The sequence below is a fragment of the Festucalex cinctus genome, chromosome 6, assembly GCF_051991245.1.
Source record: "Festucalex cinctus isolate MCC-2025b chromosome 6, RoL_Fcin_1.0, whole genome shotgun sequence".
Taxonomy (NCBI): Eukaryota; Metazoa; Chordata; class Actinopteri; order Syngnathiformes; family Syngnathidae; genus Festucalex; species Festucalex cinctus.
Genome location: NC_135416.1, coordinates 4,963,428 through 4,983,400, shown reverse-complemented (window position 1 = coordinate 4,983,400; position 19,973 = coordinate 4,963,428). Strand labels below are relative to the sequence as shown.

Genomic DNA, 19,973 nt, shown 5'->3' with positions numbered 1-19,973 from the left:
AAAAAAAGCAAACCTCAGAGCTACGAAGCAAATGTGCTAACCACTCAAACACTGTGCTGACGAAACACATTTTTTTGTGTTTAAGTCAAACATTTGCAAAATTAGGAGATGCTTCTTATCTGACCGCGATTAAATTACCATGTCAAAAACAAAGAGGAAACTCGGTACGACCATCCAGTGTGCTCGTTTCAATGTATGCTATTCCATAAACGTGTGAATTTCAAAATCTTCTGGTCCATTTTGATGTGACAAGAAAGCAAAGTTGAACAGAGCAAAAGAGCGAGTGGAGTGAGCGGGCATGCTGGCAAGAGGCAGCATGCGAGGGGGAGAGAGAGAGAGAGAGAGAGAGACAGAGCCTTGTCCATATTCGTGGCTCCCCGGCGCTGAAGCTTCCATCTGGTTATCTTCCAAAGGCAACCTGGGTGGCCCGGCCCAAGTACTTGACATCTTGATGCACTTCAGCAGTTTTACATACACACTGGCTTTGTAGAAAAATAAATGTGTCATTCGTCACCACATATGCTGATCTGTGGCGGCGGGGGCCCGTGGAGAAGGAGCACAACACGGGCTGGGAGAAAAGGGGGGTGGTAAGTAAAAGGGGAGGAGGGGACTCGTCTTTTCAGTTTATTTTTTATTTCTTTTTTGAATGCTTTGACTCCCAGAGCCCACATGTGTGTCAGCTCCCGGGCAGTAAGTTCCAACCAACCGCGCCTCCTCTACGCGCCATGAGCTAATGTCGCAGCATGTGCCCGCCAGCGCAGACAAGGACGGGTTATGTTGCAATGTTTGATATTCTGTAGCGTAGCATATGTGGGCAGGGTATTTGATCAGTGAAAATTACACTGTAGCATCAATCATTTATTTGTGAAATTTAACAATAGGTCGCTTGCACATGTCGTCACTTCCGCCTCGGATTTCTCGTAGTCGCCATGCTGGGTGGCCTCCATTTACGTAGCGATTCGGTCTAACACGTATCTATCACGTTTGTTTTCTGCGTTTAAAATGGTACATTGTTGCTGCATCGTTGGCTGTTCGAACAAAGCCAAGGGGGAAAATGGTCGGTCTTTTTTCCGAATTCCGAAAATAATTAGGAACCAGGGCCTGGAGACAGAGGAGTGCGGACTCCGGAGGGAAGTCGTTACTTTGGGCTCGTGTGTGCAGCGATCACTTTGTGAGCGGTAAGCTTGTTTACCTTTATTTAATGCATGAGGATTAATAACGTTTCGACCGCCCATATATGGGCAAGTTGCTTATGTTTTGGATTCATGAGCAAGCAAGTTCGGTAGTACAAGCTGGCTAGCGGACGTTAGCCGAAAGCTAACATCGAACATTTTCACCCAAGTAGTGCCAGTGCAAAGTGTTTACTGCTGAAATTGGATTGATTAGTCTTGGGCTTTTAATGCCGATAACATGTTTTTTGGTGGCAAAATGTAAACTTGGAAAAAAAAGAGACAGAAGGGGCTGATGCAAGAAAACAGACCCCCGGGGGTGATGCAAGAAAACAGACCCCCGGTAGCCTACACATCATGCTAAATAACTTATTCACGGCCACCCTACTGCGGTAAAATAACCAGTCTTTCCATATTTTATTTGTTTATATATTTGTTTATTTTAACAGGTCGCCCTGCGCCCGTTTTTCTGTCCAATCATCCCGACTGGGCTCCAACATTAAAGTTGGGTCCCAAGTTACAACATCTATGTCTCAGCCCAGTCGGTGCCAAGATATGAACGTGCACAGGAGAGACAAGCAAAGAAAAGACGACTCGAAGTGGCAGAGATTGTTGCAGTTATGCAGCCAGATGGCTCCAGTAACCTGTACCCTCAAGTACTGCTGACATCATTGACTCTGGTATGCCACTCAGAATTCATTACATGATATATTGTATGCATGAGTGAATGTATGTGTTTGTTTGTGTGTGTACACGCACCTTATATTTTAGAGACATTTGGAAGTGTTTATAGAAATAAGTATTTGCCTGTAGCAATGTTCATACATTAAAAAATGCAACAAAATGTGTACATTTCTTTTACACTGACAAAAAAACTATACTACTTTACTATATTAAACCTATTACTGGTACCGTATTTTTTTGTGATTTTTTTATTTATTTTTTTCTTTAGGGATCTCATGCCACACCGACTTGATTGCCAATGACATGATGGAAACGAAGGCGAGCATCAAAGCATTGGAGGAGGACAACATGCGACTGTTTGTTTGGCGCTAATAAAGGCAGCGTTTATACAAATTCTATTGTTGGGTTTGTTTACAAAGCTATACATAATACAAATGACAGGATTTGACTCAATGTGCAATATGGTCCCTCTTAAAGTAATGGCATAAATCTCTATTATTTCTAAAAGCACAAAAAATGAAGTGAATAATGATTAGATGTAGTAATTTCAGGGTTAAAAATTGAACTGTTAATTAATGTAGTTTATTTTAGCACAGGTGCCTACCATCCTGAGATGACGGTATGATGTAATGTTGATGGGGTACGCAATGACTTTCATTATGCTATGTACAGAGGAAAAAGTTGCTCTCTTTTAAATTTGTTTAATGTAAGACAAGTACCAGTACTATGTTTCAGTTTTCCCAATAATCCTTGTTTCACACTTGTCACAAAACCACTGTCCTTTTGGCAGACTAGATTGGCACACTTCAAGTGATATCATTTGATTTTACAATCTGCTGCAGCACAAAAAACTACTTTATTCCGCATCTTTGAAGTACATGAGCAAGTGGTAGGTGACAGCGGCTGAGCAGGAACACTGGAAGTCCACTGCTGATCTAGTAAATGCTCTCCCGAGCAGTTCAGGTAAGGAGGGGATTTTGGGAAAAAAAAACTCTGGCTTTTCCAACTGGCCAAAACGAGCGATCTGGGTGGACTCGCTCAATCACACTTTGTCCACACCACAAAGTCGCAGAAGTCCGTCCAGTTAAACTCATCTGTGCCTGAATCTGAAAATATTACAAACATTGTAATGAAAATATGAAACATAGAATTAAATAAGAAACTACAAAAAGTAAAGCCATACATACCTGGTAATACTCTTGGTGTTGTCGTGACAAGTGATGGGAATTGTTGGCATCTGGCACCAGACAGAAATTGGGTGTTGTGACAGCCTCCTTAACCGTGAGATCATAAGAAAAGCTGTCAGTATGCTCAGTAGTTACCATGAACACGTTTTATTGTACTGGAAACTGAAACTAAAAATACGTCCTCTGAGAGTGGTTAACCTTAACCATTTAGAATAAGTTGATTAAGTAACATGTAACTAGTGAAAGGGTAGCATTAAATTTAATTAAGCCACGGGGAGGCTGTGCATAGTTACTTTTTATTCTTATACGCTCTGCCATATTTGCCTGTTATAAAATTGTTAGAAAAACCACATCAGGTAAAGCCAGCTGTGCATGTAAACACAATGATAACAGGAAGCCTGAGAACAAATCAACATTTTTGTGTGCAGAATTACCAACACCATGTGGTTTACTTACGTGCAACAGCAACCGTTTCTTCTGATGCGATGTTAAAGTTTACACTCTGTATCCACCCGCTTACAAAATAATTGTAAGCCTCCAGGGATTTGTTGGCGTGTTATGGAGCATGTTGTCAACACGAGGTAGGGAAAGATGTCCAGAGATGTCACATTTGGCCAGCAAGCTTTCTCCGTCAAAAAAAAAATCACCCTTGGTCAGGACGTAATTAGGATCAATCCCGCCACACAGAGACACCTTCTGCCTGTATCGTTGTTTTTGATCTTCCGGTAAATCGTGAAAATACTGCGAAAATTACATCAGGTTGATAAGCTCTACCGTGTAACTCGCGAGTGTACCTTGTGAACCGGCGGACACCCAATATGGCGCCCGAAGGAAAAACTCCCATGATGCATTACGATGTGCAAGCGACCTATAGCTTCCAAGAGATTTAGCATGGCTTTGTCTTAGAATTCCTTCTCCTGATAAATACTATTCATCCTGCTTTTGTCTTAATGATACTTGTCACAAGTGTCGCTTATTCGCCGCCATTGAGGCAATGATTAGTGATCGTTATCGTGATTGGGTGGTTGGTCGAATCCAAATGTCATGTCAGCCAATCCCAAACCACGCTGCTTATAGACTCACTAGCAAACCCCAAGTTAATCAACCGTGCATGTTATTACGTCCTCTCCGGAACATTTCATACTTCCTTGTAACAACGGTACACATGGCAACCGCCCGTAACAAAATATTGAACACCAAACCAAACCGGAAAATTACTTTAATATTCCTTTTTAATCCACAATTTTTAGATGTCAGAAAATACAGCGATCATTTTCCACATTGGTTATTTTAAGAATTTCTTCTACAAAATCTTGTTGTGATTTCGTGTTCCATGACTGCTTGCTTGCTCGGGCTTGTGTTGATTTTTGTTAGCGCTCATCGTAATTGTTTGTTTTCACACCCACCTGCACCGTCGTATTTTCCACGCTGATGTCAGTTGGTAACACAAATCTGTGCGCGTGTGTGGTTGCGACAATCAAGGTTGGGAAAACATGCCCGTGTTTGTGATGCTAATTCAAATAAGCATGCAACAACAACAAAGAAAGACACAAGGGAGTGAGAGGATGCGTTGAAAAGCAGAAAAAGGGAGGACAAGCGACCAAACAAACGAGGGGTGGTCGGCAACAAATCAAGGTGAGGTCAGATGAGGTAAATGGCCGCATAAATAAATCCACACGGAACATCTGACCGACTGTGAGTGACTCTTACAAGGTAACCAAACAAAGGCTTGTGATTCAGAGACCGTCTGTCGGGATTATTTACCCGGTACGTGTCCCCGGCAGGTGTAGTAGAACTCGCGGCAGAAGTCCTGGCAGAGCTGGGGCAGGTCGGGCTCCCTGTGTGGCATCCTGCCGGGGTCCGACGGGTGGAACAACACCTGCGCATTGGGGGAGCAGCGCGCACACTTGATCTCCTCCAGCAGACGGCCGCATTCCGTGTTGTTGGTGGAGAAGATCTGGAGACCACACACACACACGCACGCATAAGGACCAATGCCTGATTAATGTTTCGCGTTGATTTATCGTGTTAGGTTGGAAAAATGGAGTGCACGACTTGGCCTGTTTGCCGTCTACACCCTGTTCCAAATGAATATGCATATAGGATTTAAGCTCAATAAACATTTGAGCTTTTGTTGATCTGATAAAGTATTTGCAAATGTTTCTCCTGTCTGCTCTATTAGATCGGTTAGTGACAGGTTTGATAATCCGCTTCCCAGATGAGCCCGATTAAAGGGAAATTGGTTAAGGACGAGAGGTTGTTCGACTTAATAATTCTTTCTGTTGATGACAAGCAAAGAATATGCTGACGTCTTTCCGAAGGAATGAAAACATTGGGGCATCTCAAGAAGGTCATTGCACTTTAAAAGGTGGGTTACGGAAAGCCTTATTCACGGATGAATGCCGCGCTACTGGATGGTTCAGATGGATGGAGTTCTGGATGGTTGGCGGATGGCCAGCATGTCCCAATAAGGCTGCAATGTCAGTAAGGAGGCTGTGGAGTGATGTTTTAAGGCTGCAATAATAGGGAGTGAGATGATAGGTCCCTGTAGAATGTCTTCAGGCTTCTGACTAACCATTTCCCCACCATAGTATAAAAAGAACGGTGGTCTTCCGCTTTCAGAAAAAAAAAGAGATACCATTTTAAGCCGTGGCTTATGGGAAGCTCAGAGAGCGGATGACGTCAACTCTGGTAGGCAATCCTCAAATGACTTCAGATTTTGAGAGAGGTTGAGGCATCCATAAAAACAGTTTAAATGGACAAAAATCAGTCACCCCAGACTGGTAGTCAAGACACATATTCAGACATTACTTCCGACTATTGCAGAGCTCCTCACTGGTAGCGCTGGTGCGACCAAATTGGTCGCATCAGCATATGATTTGATCTGGGGGGGAAAAGCATATGCGACAATTTTGGTTACAGCCTCGAGCTCTGTCTTCTAAACTATAAATGAACTATAAGGCACCTAGCTCAAACATGGTCTCTACCTGTACTGACACTGCGTCCCAGTGAAACGCCGGACATCTACTTGAAACTTAAAACTAAATGCTTCACCCCAAATTGTCATGACTGGGTCATGCCAGGGTTAAGTTTGGGTCACCGATGTAACCGGCATCTAGTTTCAACTGGTCATAAGCTATATGATGCCATGAGCTATGTGATGTCAAGAATCTTTAATCTCTTTATCTGGTCAACAGCCAATCAGATAATTCCATGTCAGTCCTGTTACCCACATGTCTAGCCACAGCCAATCGGATCGATTGACTGTCTATATAAGCCTAACTGAGAAGTGTGTGTTTTGTCGGATTATTCCTCTATCCAGCTGGCCTTCTCTCTTCCTCGATGCCTTCTCATTGTTTCTGGTCAAGTCAAGTTAGTTCTCCGCCTTTTGATGCTATGTGAATAAAGTGTTAAAACTCTTATTTGTGTCTGTGTTTTTGGGATCCAAATACAAATATTGTACATGCATGGTACTCTCTGCAGAATATGGTATGGGTCCTAAGTAAAATGAGTGGTTTAGTTTAAATCTAGACCGCACCACAAATAAAATCTGCACAGACCATTTTAAATGACCAGCAATAATACACCACAGACAGACCGTCTCGGCAAAACATGTTCAGACACTACTATTATCAACTGTAAAATAGCAGCAATTGCAATAATGGCCACTGCTCAAACTGATGCCGGGACCAAATTGCTTGCGAGGTGTGTAATCTAGTTAAAAAGAAAATAAAACACCACAAATAGACACCTGTTACAGTCTGAAAAAAAACTCACTCTAAATATGCAGTCTTTCTTGGTATGTGTAATGGTTGGTTTAGTGTAAGTTTTGAGGCCAGATCATCAATAAAACAGAAATTAGTGCATTAAAGGGCTTGTTTAACTTAAATTTTTACCGTGCCATCAATGAAAAATGAACACACCAGTTTAAATGAATACAAATCAGCCAATCCTGAAACACAGTCAAGGTACAACACTATAATAGACTGTAAGATCACAGCACCAAGCGGCAACTGCACTGTCATTTTTGTGTCGTGCTTCCAAGGACAAATCAACACATTGTTACTGGTAGCCTTACCCCATTTTCCCCATATAAAGTTAGACAGTAAATTAGCCCGTCTGGAGCACCAAATTATCCCTTTTGGTTGGCTAAAGTTTTTTTTTTTTTTTTAAACAACTCCCAGCCACACGACACGTGTAATGAAGGAAGCAAAAAAAAATACGAGCTCAACTTTGGGGGATCGTTAGTAGCCCGAGAGTTAATCCGAAAAGAAATGAACAGGATTATTTATGTAACAAATTAGCTGCAATAAAACACAATGTAATCTGGTTTGGGTCAAGAGCGGTTGCCGCTTGGGCAGGCAGAGGAGGAGGCAGAGGCAGGCTGGCAGTACTTTGCTCTGTGTGAGGTCCATGTGTAAACACAAATGTAGAGATAGACAGGCACATCGTTCCCTCTCTCTGGTATCAACAAATTAGCAGTCTGTCCAAGTCAATTAGCTGCGAGGACCCAAGGCCATCATAAGGACGCCTTACACGTTTCCCTGATTGCGGAACAAACTGCCACTGAGGGGGAAAGACGCTCTGTTTGGAAGACGTGTTTACCGGAAAAAGGTAGCAGGAACCAACAGCGCCAATCTGATTATGCTAACGTATACGGAAAATTGCGGACAGTCCGACATAACACAGTGCAACCTCAAAGTTTGAAAGTCTAAAAAGTTGTACAAGCTTATTGGTGGATCTCTTTAACTGAAACTTGTCAGCCAATCATAGAAGGGTTTTCCTGAGTAGCAGATTAAACAGTCTTAGCAGATTTAGCATTTTGACAGACTGTCATTTTGGCGGAAAATGTGTCACAATGCTGCTAACATATAAAGACAAATATGTCGCACAAGAACTGTGTTTAACAAAACACAAGTGTCACACAAGACATCAACAAATTTTGCAAGTCGTCAGCCCAACTACCATCAACGGTTTTGATTTTGCACCACTTATTCAGTCTAGGTAATAGAGTCGACTACTTTTGCTGGTAATGTTAGCGTTACTAGCAGCTCTACATGTTATCAATAACTGATTACTCAGTGAATTTACATGCATTCAAGGTTAGTGCAGTGTGTCAGTGCTTAATTCTATACTAAAACAAAAACATTTTTTTAAAATCCAAAGATTTGTCTCTGTTGCCGAAAAAGGAAAGCTGAAGCCTCGCACGTGTTCCTCCGTACGTCCTGCAGCGCGGTGGGCATGCCTGCCCTCCTGCTCTAAATTGCCTAGTGACTCCGAGTGGCGTGAGCTGGCAAAGGTTCCGCTGCGAGTAGCATTCGTGTGCTCTCAGCCGTGCCCCCGCGTCCATATGTTGCCGGGAGAGACTCCAAATTCTCGCCGTCCAAAAAGCGGAACAAGCAAGGCTTTGTTTTTGTGTCCGTTTTTTTTTTTTTTTTTTGTCTTCTGGCGGTGGTCAAGTTGCAATGCAAAAGTCAGTCACGGTGATGTAGTTTGAACACCTTGAAATTTGGACAAAAATGAGACACCGGATCAACATTTTTGGGTACAACATGCTATAAACATTTTGATGGTTATCTTAATAATAATGTGTGAAGTCAGCATTTAATGTGGACCTCACTAGACCTCCTATTTAAGAGGAAGGAATGGGATTGGGCCACTTGGATCAGTTGGTGTGAGACTGTCAGTGGACAAAGACAACTAAATTGGCTCATCTTGCATAATTCTGGCTAGATAGCCACCAATCTGCTAACTTAATTAAGAATTTCACCCAGAGCTGATTATGACGATTGACCTCAGCATTGCCTTTTCATAATACGGTTTTATGGCCCACAGGTGAACATTTGCAGCAATTTTAGGATACGAAACTACTCTCCAGGCATCTGAAAAGAACACTTGTCAGTTATTCAGTGGCAGCACTAAGCTCCAACAAAACACTTGTCCTCTGGGGAAAAGGTGTAAGTTGGTTTGCAAAAGAGGAGGGGGACACTCCCAAAGGCATTAACACTTGGACAGGGTTGATGACTGGAAGGAGAAGGGGTGAGAGGGGTGGGGGTGATGCTCTCCAACTTCACCCATTAGCGAAACCAACAAACACAATGGCCTTGTTATTCTTTGGCCATAATCAGAATGGGCTCTGTGTGTGGGCAGTGTAGCTGGGAGGAGAAGTCGACTCTTTCAAACCCCCCTTTACTCCCTCCTCTCTCTCCTCGCTTATTTGCATGACTTGAGGAAATTAAATGATGCAATAATATGCCACCCCTACTTCTTTTTACAGCCACGACCAGCCAGCGGCCCCTGAATGATTCCAGGCGTGGTTTTACATGAAAATAGCAGTCATTCAAGGAGGGTGCATTCAAGTTTTATGTTTTTGACTCACCTGCAGTAAGTTACTTTGTCCACTGACTTAATTGGCTGTTGTTTCATTAAAAATGCAGATGACTGTACTGTGGGGCATTTAGAAATGACGTTTGTTGAAGAATAGTCTCTTAAACACTTCGGATAAACACATTGTTTTAGTTATACGCTTACCTTTTACGTGAGATTTTTAGATATGGGAGGTGTTCAAGAACGACGGGGACTTTGTTACAGACAGTTTGTGTTTTTGGCTCACCCAAAGGTTATCTCACATCTGTAAAACTTCAAAAGAACACAATAATACACGGATAAAATTGATAGCGAGACAAAAAGGACGTTGTTTAATCAGTAGCCAGGTGAGGTTACGTGAAAAGCGCATCGTGAGGACCGTGGAGGGGCGTTCAAGAACGGCAGATTTGACAAACGTATGTTTTTGACTCACCTAAGTGGTTACATTTCCCTCAGTAAATGTCAATATTTGATTAAGTGACTTAATTAGCAAATGCTGGTTCCCACGTACGTCGCCATTCAAGAACGACTCAGTTGTCAAAACAGTAAAACTTGGAAAAACTCACAAAATAAGAAAAACAAGTTGCGGCCAAATTGCTAAACAGATGTTGTTGACCTCGTAGTTCGGTTAAGTGTGGCTTACCTTTCGCCGGTAAACCCCCGGAGTAAAGCCAAACCAGCTGTCACCAATAGCAACAACCTCGCACACGCGCCAAACGGCAAGTGACGTAAAACGTCTCCAAAGTGACGTAAACAAAACATTTTAAAACATTTCGACGCACGAAAAAAAAAGTCGCTTTACGGCACAACCCGAGCTCACAGTCGGTAGGCGATCCACCACTCCGCTACAACCACAATAAAACAGCATGACGAAGGTCGTAAAAAGCTCCCAAGCTCCGCTGTTGTAAAGCTTACCCGGGCATCCCTGCGGTGCACGATCTGGAACGCGGCTCTCCGGGTGGGACAGCAAGAGACACGCGGGTAGAGCCGGTGGCAAACTTCGCCTCCGCCGCCGGTTGCAGTGGTCGTGGAGGTTGTCGTGGAGCCACCGCCGCCGTCCAGGAGCACTTTCCTCTCGCGCTTTTTCAGGCGCTTGGGCAGGCTGCCGTCGTAGCAGCGTCGCCGCCTGGCGCTCAGTTCGCCACCGCGCTCGGGTCCGAATTTGGCGTCTCCACAATCCCAAACATTGATGGCGATGGCTAACACGAGCACGACTTGCAAGTGCTTCATTGTTTATTTCTTTTTTAAAACAACTTTTTTTTTCCCCCAAAAAAATCAGAAAGATCCAAACAAATAAATCCACAATATTTCCAAAAACAGGCGGATGCACAAAAATAAATAAATAAAAATAAAGCAAGTTGGTATATTAGAACGCTATATGTGTGGAGTTTATTACATTTATAAGTACTAGCATGCTGCAGGTGTCTCCTAATAACAATAATAATAAGGACTAACGGTTTCCAAGAAAACAGCAAAAAGAAGGTGATAATTTATCCACAAAAGCAGAGTCCGGGCGTCCCTTGCCGATGATAATAACAACAATAATGATAATCCCTCGGTGTGTGGATGCATTGAGAAAAAAAAAAAAAAAAAAGAACAAGGAAAGCAGACAGTAAAAGTTCCTTCTTCTTTTCTGCGTGTCCCCAGGAGCGCTCACATGTTTTGCTCGTGCGCTTTCCTCCTTCTTTTTAACCAGCGCGCGAGAAGAGTGCCGTGACGTATATGTTCGGCGGGGGCGCGCGCAGCACACACACAAACGCACCCGCGCGCGCGCGCACACACACGCACGAGGTCGACGGTCACCTGGCTGCAGGAAAGAGTGAGTGCACATGCGCACACACCATCAAAGAAAATCTGGTTAGTGTTTATACGGCAATAAATGTACTGAGCTATATGTAATTATTAACACAAATAAGCAAGGATGTTGACTGCAACATTTGATATTTTAATTCTTGAAGTGCATTAATGTATTTATGACTACAGTTATAACCCCAACAGGAAATTAAAAAATTGCACTGAATTGAGCCCGCGAATGCAAAAGAATGCAGAAGGTCGGGGGACCATCGGGTTTCATCTTCCTCATAGCCGGTCATTTCCATAATTGCCCACAATCAAACCGGACCCCACCCCTCGAAGTGGAGACCCCCAAGTAAGAACAGGTGCCAGTTTTCTAAGAAAGAAAAAAATGGATGTGTTGCTTCCCGTAATCGCCATGTTGGGGGACTCGATCTTTAAGGTGACTGAAAGGGGATTTGTCCAACAATTGAGGGATGTATCTAGATAAGGGGTGGCCAAGTTTGGTCCCCGAGAGCCCCTATCCAGCCTGTTTTCCATGTTTCTCTCCACTAACACGCCTGATTCATGATCAGGATCGTTATCAGGCTTCTGCAAAGCTTGCTGATCAGCTGATCATTAGATTCAGCTGCGCTGAAGGAGGGAGACATGGAAAACAGGCTGGATAGGGGCTCTCGAGGACCGAACTTGGCCACCCCTGAGATAAAGACACCTTACTCAAGGGCAACCAAATGCCAGGCAGTGGAGTCACTGTTATGTATGGGCGTAGCTTTTCATGTATTTTAAAGGCACATCGCCTGCATCAAGCCGGTGTAATTGGTGCACCCCTACGCCTTTGCCCCCAACCTCCAAAATAAAGCAAAAAATATCCCAGTTTTCTGCACCTTTTACAATAGCCAAATCATTTTCAGTGCCATGCAGCTTTTTCTATACTCACACACCCCCAATGTGGTTGGCGCACCCCTTCTTCTTTACTCACACCCCTACAAATAAAAACATCCCAGCCTTCTGCATTTTTTATTTTTTTTTACCATAGCAAAGCTTAGTGAACTGCAGCTCTCCCCGTGCATTTTTTTTTTTTAAATGCTGCGCACCCCTTTAGCATCTTGACATAACAGGCGCACATCCTTTCTTTTGTGCACCACGTCAAAAACTATTAAACATTACTATGTTGTTTTTACCAATTGTTCGACACTACCTCCTTTCATCATACTACATCTCTTTCTGCACTTTTTAAAGCTAGCGTACCCCCTCTCCTTTACTGTATGCACACCCCCTTAAAATATAGAAACAATGAGGAAAATTAATGTAAATATAATCAGACCCGTGCACTTTTCATGTGGTGCACCTCGGAGGTGCGCACACCACCATTTGGGTAACTGTAGCTTTAGTTTGGGAGTGCGCGACAAAAAAAAAACAAAACATGTGGGATGCAGATGTGGAGCAGAGGGGAGCACATCTGCTGAGAGATAGATCATTGCATTCGCGCGCACACACGCACACACACATACCTCTTGTCTTGCAAAACTCTCAATTTCCAAAGCAGTTTCATTCCTAGTTGTTGTCTTGCAGTTTTATTGCAATTGCTACATTGGCTACACGTGAAAGAATTCCACAGCTTCCTTTCCGCATTCCCTTTCCAGCCAATAGCAAAAGTGCCAAGTGCCAAAATGCAAAGTATTTGTTTTGATGTTGTTGGTATGTTAGCTTGCACATTATGCAAAAAATGAAACAAAAGAAAATATGAATGAAACAAAAAAAAAAGTGTTAAATCAAATGCTGATTAGTATTAAAATACAGAAGTGTTCCCCAGTTATTTCTCACTGAGGGCCAAATTATGTCATTGTTGCGGGCCAAATTGTCTGGGATTTTCTATTGTCCCCATTTGAGCGATAAATATTGTTTTATGTGCAGATGTTATTCTTGTGGTTATTATTAGGAGTAACATTATTGTTATGATTAGAAGTACGGTTTGTTGTCACAGATAACGTATAGTTTTGAAGGATAGACGATAAAAAAAATGCACAGTTAGAAGAAAACAAGTCCAATATCAAATTATTGAATATTTTGATCAACAGAATATTGTAAATTTGATCAATAAAAGAGAACCAAGTGGTGCTCAAGAGAAAACATTCATGACAACCATTTAGCATTACCGCAAACACTTTTTTTTTTTTTTTTTTTTTTTTTTTTTTTTTTTTTTTTTAACGAAGGCGATGATACGTGATTAAAAACTGCAGAAAAAAAGGGTGACTTTTCAATCAAAGGCCATGCATGGACATATATGGCGGCCATGTTGGTAGGGGCAACTGTCCCTCTCTTTATTTTTAGGGTACATAAAAACAACCAGGGCGGCACGGTGGAAGAGTGGTTAGCACGTCCGCCTCACAGTACTGAGGACTTGGGTTAGAGTCCAGGCTACGGCCTTCCTGGGTGGAGTTTGCATGTTGTCCCCGTGCCCGCGTGAGTCTTCTCCGGGTACTCCGGTCTCCTGCCACATTCCAAAGACTTGCATGGCAGGTTAATTGGGCGCTCCGAATTGCCAACTGAGCTAGGCTCCAGCACCCCCTGCGACCCTTGTGAGGAATAAGCGGTCAAGAAAATGGATGGATGGATAAAAACAACTATGGCTGCATACAAAGTGCTGTACATAAAGTAAAAAGCAGACATGTCAAAACCTAGCGCTTTGTGGGAGGTCATTCCAAAGAGAGGGACTGGCAACAGAAAAAAAAGCTCGATCCCCTCGGAGCCTCCGGTTTGACCTCTGTATCTCCAGTAGCGTCTAGTCTGCTGACCTGAGGCATCAGGCAGGTGCGTACGGGTGGAGGAGTTCAGAGAGGTAAGATGGGGCAAAATCATTTAAAAATAAATAAAAAAGAAACTTAAAATGAACTCTAAAGTGAACAGGGAGCCAGTGAAGAAAGGCCAGAATTGGAGTTATGAGCTCCCTCTACGAGCTCCAGTTAGAAGATCATCAAAGGTAAGCAAAGACATTAGCTAAGCATCACCTTGGGCACGCAGCCAACTCACATGCGACAGTGACGCACATTTGGATAAACAGTAAAAGTTTTCAAACAGTTACAAGCTTTTTTTTATTTATTTACAATAATTTTGCACTGTACTGGGCTGCCACAAAAAAGTACTTTTTTTTTTTTTTTTTTTTAAACAATGTAACGGACAATCAGCTCTAACGGAGGCCCCCTTTCCTCAATTCGTCCGTTAAATCGAGGTTCCACTGGAGTGAAAACTCTTCAACTAGAAATATGGCATAAAACAATAATTACGACTTGTTATTGTTATCACAAAGCCAAGTTTAATTCCCTGTCTTAGTTCTGCAGTGTCAGTGTGGAAATTCTGTGTGACCCTGTGAGGACGTCCCAGAGGATGCTGGTGAGTTCGTAGCCGCACGAGGATCAACACCGCAAGGTCGGAGCTCCCCCAGAATGAGAAAATATCCGCGTTATGATCCTTGTCTTCTTCCATTGTTTGCCTCATAACTCAGACTGATGACAGAGCAACCATTTGTGCTTTCTCAAAAACCGCAAGCGGAAACCGCCAAACCTCTGCGGGTCGAAGTAAAGGAGGACAACAACAGAAAAAAAAATGATTGATTTATTTTAATGATTAGTATTTATTCAACTACCAATTCTTACATTGATCGTTAAAGAACACCACAAAATGAATTAGTAACAAGTACAATAATAATGTATTAAAGTAATAGCAATAAAAAAAAAAAAAGTATAAAAAAAAAAAAAAAAAAAGCTGCTGTTGCGCTGCTATGTGCACCTTTGCCCTTTAGGGGCAGTGTGGTGTGAAGAATGCATGAAGATGCATGAAAAAAAGTAGAAGAAAGTGATTGCAAACTATAAATAATTTTTCGCAGATGAAGAAGAATGTATCCCTGTGAGTTTTGTTATATTACCTGTCTGTATTTGTTACTACAGCATTTATGTGTGACTATTCGTTATTTGAAGGAATATCGCATCCAGAAGTCAAAGCTAATTTGCTATTAGCCAGTCCATAGGTTTTACTGTTAGCATTAGCACTGGTGATGTTTCTAAAATGAAAACATTGTTCTATTTAAATATACAAGGTGTATATTTCTTTTTGCTTACTTTTTAATGACAAAGATGCCATTAAAAGCTTAACTCATGCTCAGGGAGAACAGAAAAACATTGGTCACATGCTCATGTAAGCAACATGGTATAGTCATGATTTAGCATATATACGCCGCCATTTGGCACGTTAATGATATTTCTCTGATCATATATGAATGAATATTTTACGATTGTGAAAAGTCAAAATCATGACTACATTTCCATTAACTACGTAGCCCAACTACACTATCAATATTTCCACATTGTACAACGTTTAGGGCGTTCAAGGTTTATTTGTGTCGTCTTGAGTTTGACACTAATCGCATTCCTGCCTTTCCCGCAAGCCCGACGGCATGACATCAGCCGCCAGTCGTCCCACAACTCGGCTCTCAGCACACGGCAGCATTGTGTTACGCTCGCACCTTCATTTTAACGTTTGGCAATTGTCTCTGCCTGGAGGCATCCAGCGCCATTAATAGCCTTTAATGAGCCCAGGCCATCTGTTTATGAACGCTTCGGGGGAGGTGTGCGGTGACGCAAAATGGGATCCAGTAGCCCGCTTTTCCCCCAGCTGTGTGAACAGTCGGGAATATGCAGCAGGACATTTAAACGCAGCGTCATGCGCGCTGAGTCAGCCCGGGACGCCTGCCCGATGTCAACAGTCACTAAATCAGCGACTCGACGCGCTGGACCACACCGGCTTCACCTTTCGATCCTTCCTCTCGTACCACCCCGGAGTGTCCTCGGGCCGTGTTTGACTGAAGCGTACACACGACGTGACTAAGCCCAAGCCACCCAAGGACTGCCTGGCGCGCTGGCACGAGATGTTTGGGCCTAAGTACAACGCAAACGCGGCAAACGGAGCTTCAGGGACGGTGGGGGGGGAGGTAGTGCCGTGTTCGACACCCCTGGGAAATGGAGAGTGAGCCAAGTTTCCACTAAGCTTGGCTTGCGATTCCCTGGAGGGAAGGCGATAGCTGCTGTGGCAGTTTTGCTGGTGGAAGGGTTCAACACCCACACTTTCGTCACTGTCATGACTATGAGGGTGTTTCAACATATCTAGATATGCGAAAGTGTTCAACATGTTCACTTTTCCCGGTGAAATGGTAGATTGTTTGTTCATTAGTTATTTAGTATGCTGATTAGCTTGCTAGTTACTTATTGAATTACTCAGTCTTAGTGAGATAGTTAGTTAGTCAGTCAGTCAGTCGGTTAGTTAGTTCCACTAGATAGGACTTTGCTTCCTGACTCTGGTTGAGGAAGGACGCAACTTTTATCGCACTCAACTTGAAATTTGAAGAATAAACATCTTGATAATCTGCGTCCTAATGTAGTCTGGGGACGGGAATTAATAAGCTTCAGCTTCATCCTTCCAGCTCTTTTTTTTCTTTTCGGGCATTATACATGTTGTAAACTGTATGTTGAAAATAGTCACAATGATTGTCTGAAATGAAAAATGAACAAATTAACACAAAACAATATGTGATTAATGGCATCCAAGTTTTGTCAGTCACTTATAAAAGCTAGCTTGTTAGTTGTTGTGCTGGTTAGCTTGTTTTTTTGTTAGTGTGATGGTATTATTATTAGCAACTCCCTCATTCCTTTCATTCATTCATTCATTCATTCATTCATTCATTCATTCATTCATTCATTCATTCATTCATTCATTCATTCATTCATTTTGTTGATATATATTAGCATGATTATAGAAAATCCCCTAGTTAGTTAGTTAGTTAGTTAGTTAGTTAGTTAGTTAGTTAGTTAGTTAGTTAGTTAGTTAGTTAGTTAGTTAGTTAGCTAGCGAGTGTGATTATTGATTTGAACTTTGGCGTTAGTTAGCTAGTTAGTTGATTTACTGGTTAGCTATTTTTTTTGTTTTTCACAGGTATCTTAGTTAGTTAGTTAGTTAGTTAGTTAGTTGAGATTCTAGTTAGCCAGTTCTTTGTTAGTATAAATACCATATGTCTTAGTTAGTTAGTTAGTTAGTTAGTTAGTTAGTTAGTTAGTTAGTTAGTTAGTTAGTTTTTGTTAGCAATTTAGCATGCATCTTGTTTGTTTGTTTGTTTGCTAGCTAGCTAAAACACTGGTTGTTTATTTTGATGGTTATTTATTTAGTGTGCTATGGTTTGATCCTTTGTCATCTTTTTAGTGTGCTTATTACCTTGATCTTGTATTAGTTTTCAGTTTATCATTAGCTAGTTATGTTTGTTCATTCGTTTGTATGTTTATTTGGTTTGTATGATTCTAGTCTATCCTTTTCTATGCATTCTACTAATCATTCTGGTGGCCTCGATAATTTCTTCTGTTTCCAAGTGCTGGTTTTTCGCCCATCTCGGATGTCTTTCCTCAGCCTGAAGCAAGAAGACATTAAGCACCACCACCGTTGACCAGCCGGGCCCCGTTGCTTGTGGCTAACAACCTTTGTAGTGGTCTTACAAAAAAAAAAAAAAAAAATGTCCACAGCCTTAGAAAACCAGGGCCCAATCCTCCACTGGCATGTGAGAAGTTAATGCACAGCCCAGCGATAACGCTTTGCGCCCATTCGCTGGTTAACACTTCCACCGAGTTACGTCGATCCCAAAGTAGCACTGCCTGGGCCACCCTGCTGAAATTGCGGTCTATTACTGAATTTTACATGAGTTGTCCGCATCAGTGGTGTGAACAGTGTACTGGTGTGGGCAGCGGTGATGGTGGTCCCTTGATTGTCCACATGAAAACTCCTCCCCACCACCTAGGGCTCTTTGTGGCGAGCCGTCAGGTATCCTAAGATGAGGAAAAGGAGGAGGCCAGATCAAATTCCAGGACATCCCGGATGGGTTACACTGTTTCCGACAGAGTGCGCCAACTCTGCAATTCAAATTCAGTTTGAGTCGAGTTGTTTTGGCATATTTGAGAGCATCAAGCTGTGTTGCTTTCGCTCAGGAGTTCCTAAATTATGGTAAGAAGCCCCACGCGGGTGCCTTTATGTAATGGCCTTTATTTACTTTTAATTTTTTTCCACCAATGCCCTTCAATTAGCATCAGTTATATGCGGTTACTCTAGGGTTTCCAAACTTTGGTGCAAAATGTTGAAGAGGGTGCGTTGAGGAAAGGATGATCTCAGATGAATCAAATCGTCGTTTTTCTATTAGACCAAGATAAAGCGATTTTCCTTCCCCAACTTGAAGACTCCAAGGTGGTCCCGGGATGGCGTTTGTCGAGATGATTGGCCTGAAGGCTCGTCTCCGCACGATTCTTTTTCCTCCTCGGACCTTCTCTGATTTTTCTGACTTTGCGGTCGCACGCCAAAGCCCAGGTGAGGCCTCCCCCGCGCCGAGATCGTCTTACACCCGGAATTTTCATACCGCGGCTTCGGGGTCACCACGGAAAATGATTCGATGGAAGTTTTGACGCGACATCCGAACACCGTGCCAGGTTTGCTACCGCTGGGCTTCCCCCTACCACCACTTCTTGCTTCCTCTCTAGTCTGACGTCAACACCTTTCATGATTTATGGTCAGCGCTCGACGTTATTGTTACGATTATTCACCGTGTATCCACTGACGCTCGACAGGCTTATGCATAATGCGCCTTAATGCCTCCTCCAGGAGGTAAGGTTCTCATTAGGACCGGAGGGCAGGAGGGGGTGGGGGTTGAAGGGGGGGGATTCTGAAGGTGGTCTCCTCCCTGAGGTCGGAGTCAGCTTTTGAGCATGTGCGCAGGTTACCAGGAGGTTATCAGTTCAAACTCGAGTTCAATTACGTCGCAACCTACCACAGTCACTATCGTTCCCCCCTTTAAACCGCACATGTTGCAGCCAAACGTAAGGAAAGACGTTTATTGCTTTTCGCTTTGTTTTTTGGGGGAATTCCGCATCTTCTTTCTGGAAAATTCTGTGGTCAAGTAGATCGTTTTAAAGGTTTTTAAGATGGCTTGTTTTGTCCTGTTGGTAAATTACTGTATGTTGAGTTAAAACAAATAAAAAAACGAGAAGACTGCATGAAAAAATCATGTAAATAAAAATAATTAGAAATTTTTAAATGATGACATTAAATTATTATAAAGGGAATGCCATATTTTTTTCGAGACAAATTTTGAATAATTAAAAATAAAGTTAGTAATTATATTAAATAAGGGGTAATAAATATGTAAATATTTTCAAATTAGAACTTTGCATTGTAGTTAATGTTTTATTTATTTTTTTTTATAAATAATGTTGTTGTTGTTGTTTTTTTAAATGAGCCAAAATTATGGACAAAATATGCAAAACTAATAAATTAATTTTGTTCATTGTAAAAAAAAAAAAAAAAGTCGTATTTTGTGTAATATTGATTAAATATTCAAAAATAAATCAAACCAGTAAACAGTAGTTAAAAATTAAATAATAATAAATTATATATATATATATAATGTGATTAAAATAAACACATTTTGTAATGAATTATTTCAATACAGAATTGGAAAAAAATCTAAAATAAATTACAATTAAATACATAACTATAAATACTGTATATTGTATTTTAAAAAAATGTATGAGGGGAGATTCAATAAAATAAAACAAAATTATACAATTAAGTGTCTGACAGGATACTAATGTAAAAAGTGGAGTTTAAAACCAAGTTAAAGGTTAAGTTTAGTGAGTGTCCACATTTTTCATCCATGTGAAACAATCCAATGTTTCTCTCTCTTGCTGATATG

The 19,973-nt window shown here is 41.9% G+C and overlaps 1 protein-coding gene and 1 long non-coding RNA gene across 4 annotated transcripts in view; one reads left to right on the top strand and one right to left on the bottom strand.

Annotated features, from left to right (window-relative positions):
- hhip (hedgehog interacting protein) overlaps nt 1-11,048 on the bottom strand; it is a 42,031-nt gene extending 30,983 nt beyond the window's left edge. Inside the window, exons 1-2 of one of the 3 annotated variants that reach the window (XM_077525437.1) lie at nt 10,322-11,048; nt 4,805-4,997 (exon numbers count right to left, since the gene is read on the bottom strand). In XM_077525437.1, coding sequence (XP_077381563.1) covers nt 4,805-4,997; nt 10,322-10,636 — 508 coding nt within the window. In that variant the 5' untranslated portion in view covers nt 10,637-11,048. Of the gene's footprint in view, nt 1-4,804; nt 4,998-9,419; nt 9,455-9,839; nt 9,976-10,321 lie in introns of those variants that run through there. The other 2 variants (XM_077525438.1, XM_077525439.1) reach the window with 2 other exon arrangements.
- Nucleotides 880-2,546, top strand: LOC144020961 (uncharacterized). The gene is made up of 3 exons (XR_013284008.1): nt 880-1,178; nt 1,619-1,849; nt 2,122-2,546. It is a non-coding gene; the product is annotated as an uncharacterized LOC144020961 (long non-coding RNA).
- Nucleotides 11,049-19,973: the final 8,925 nt, after the last annotated feature.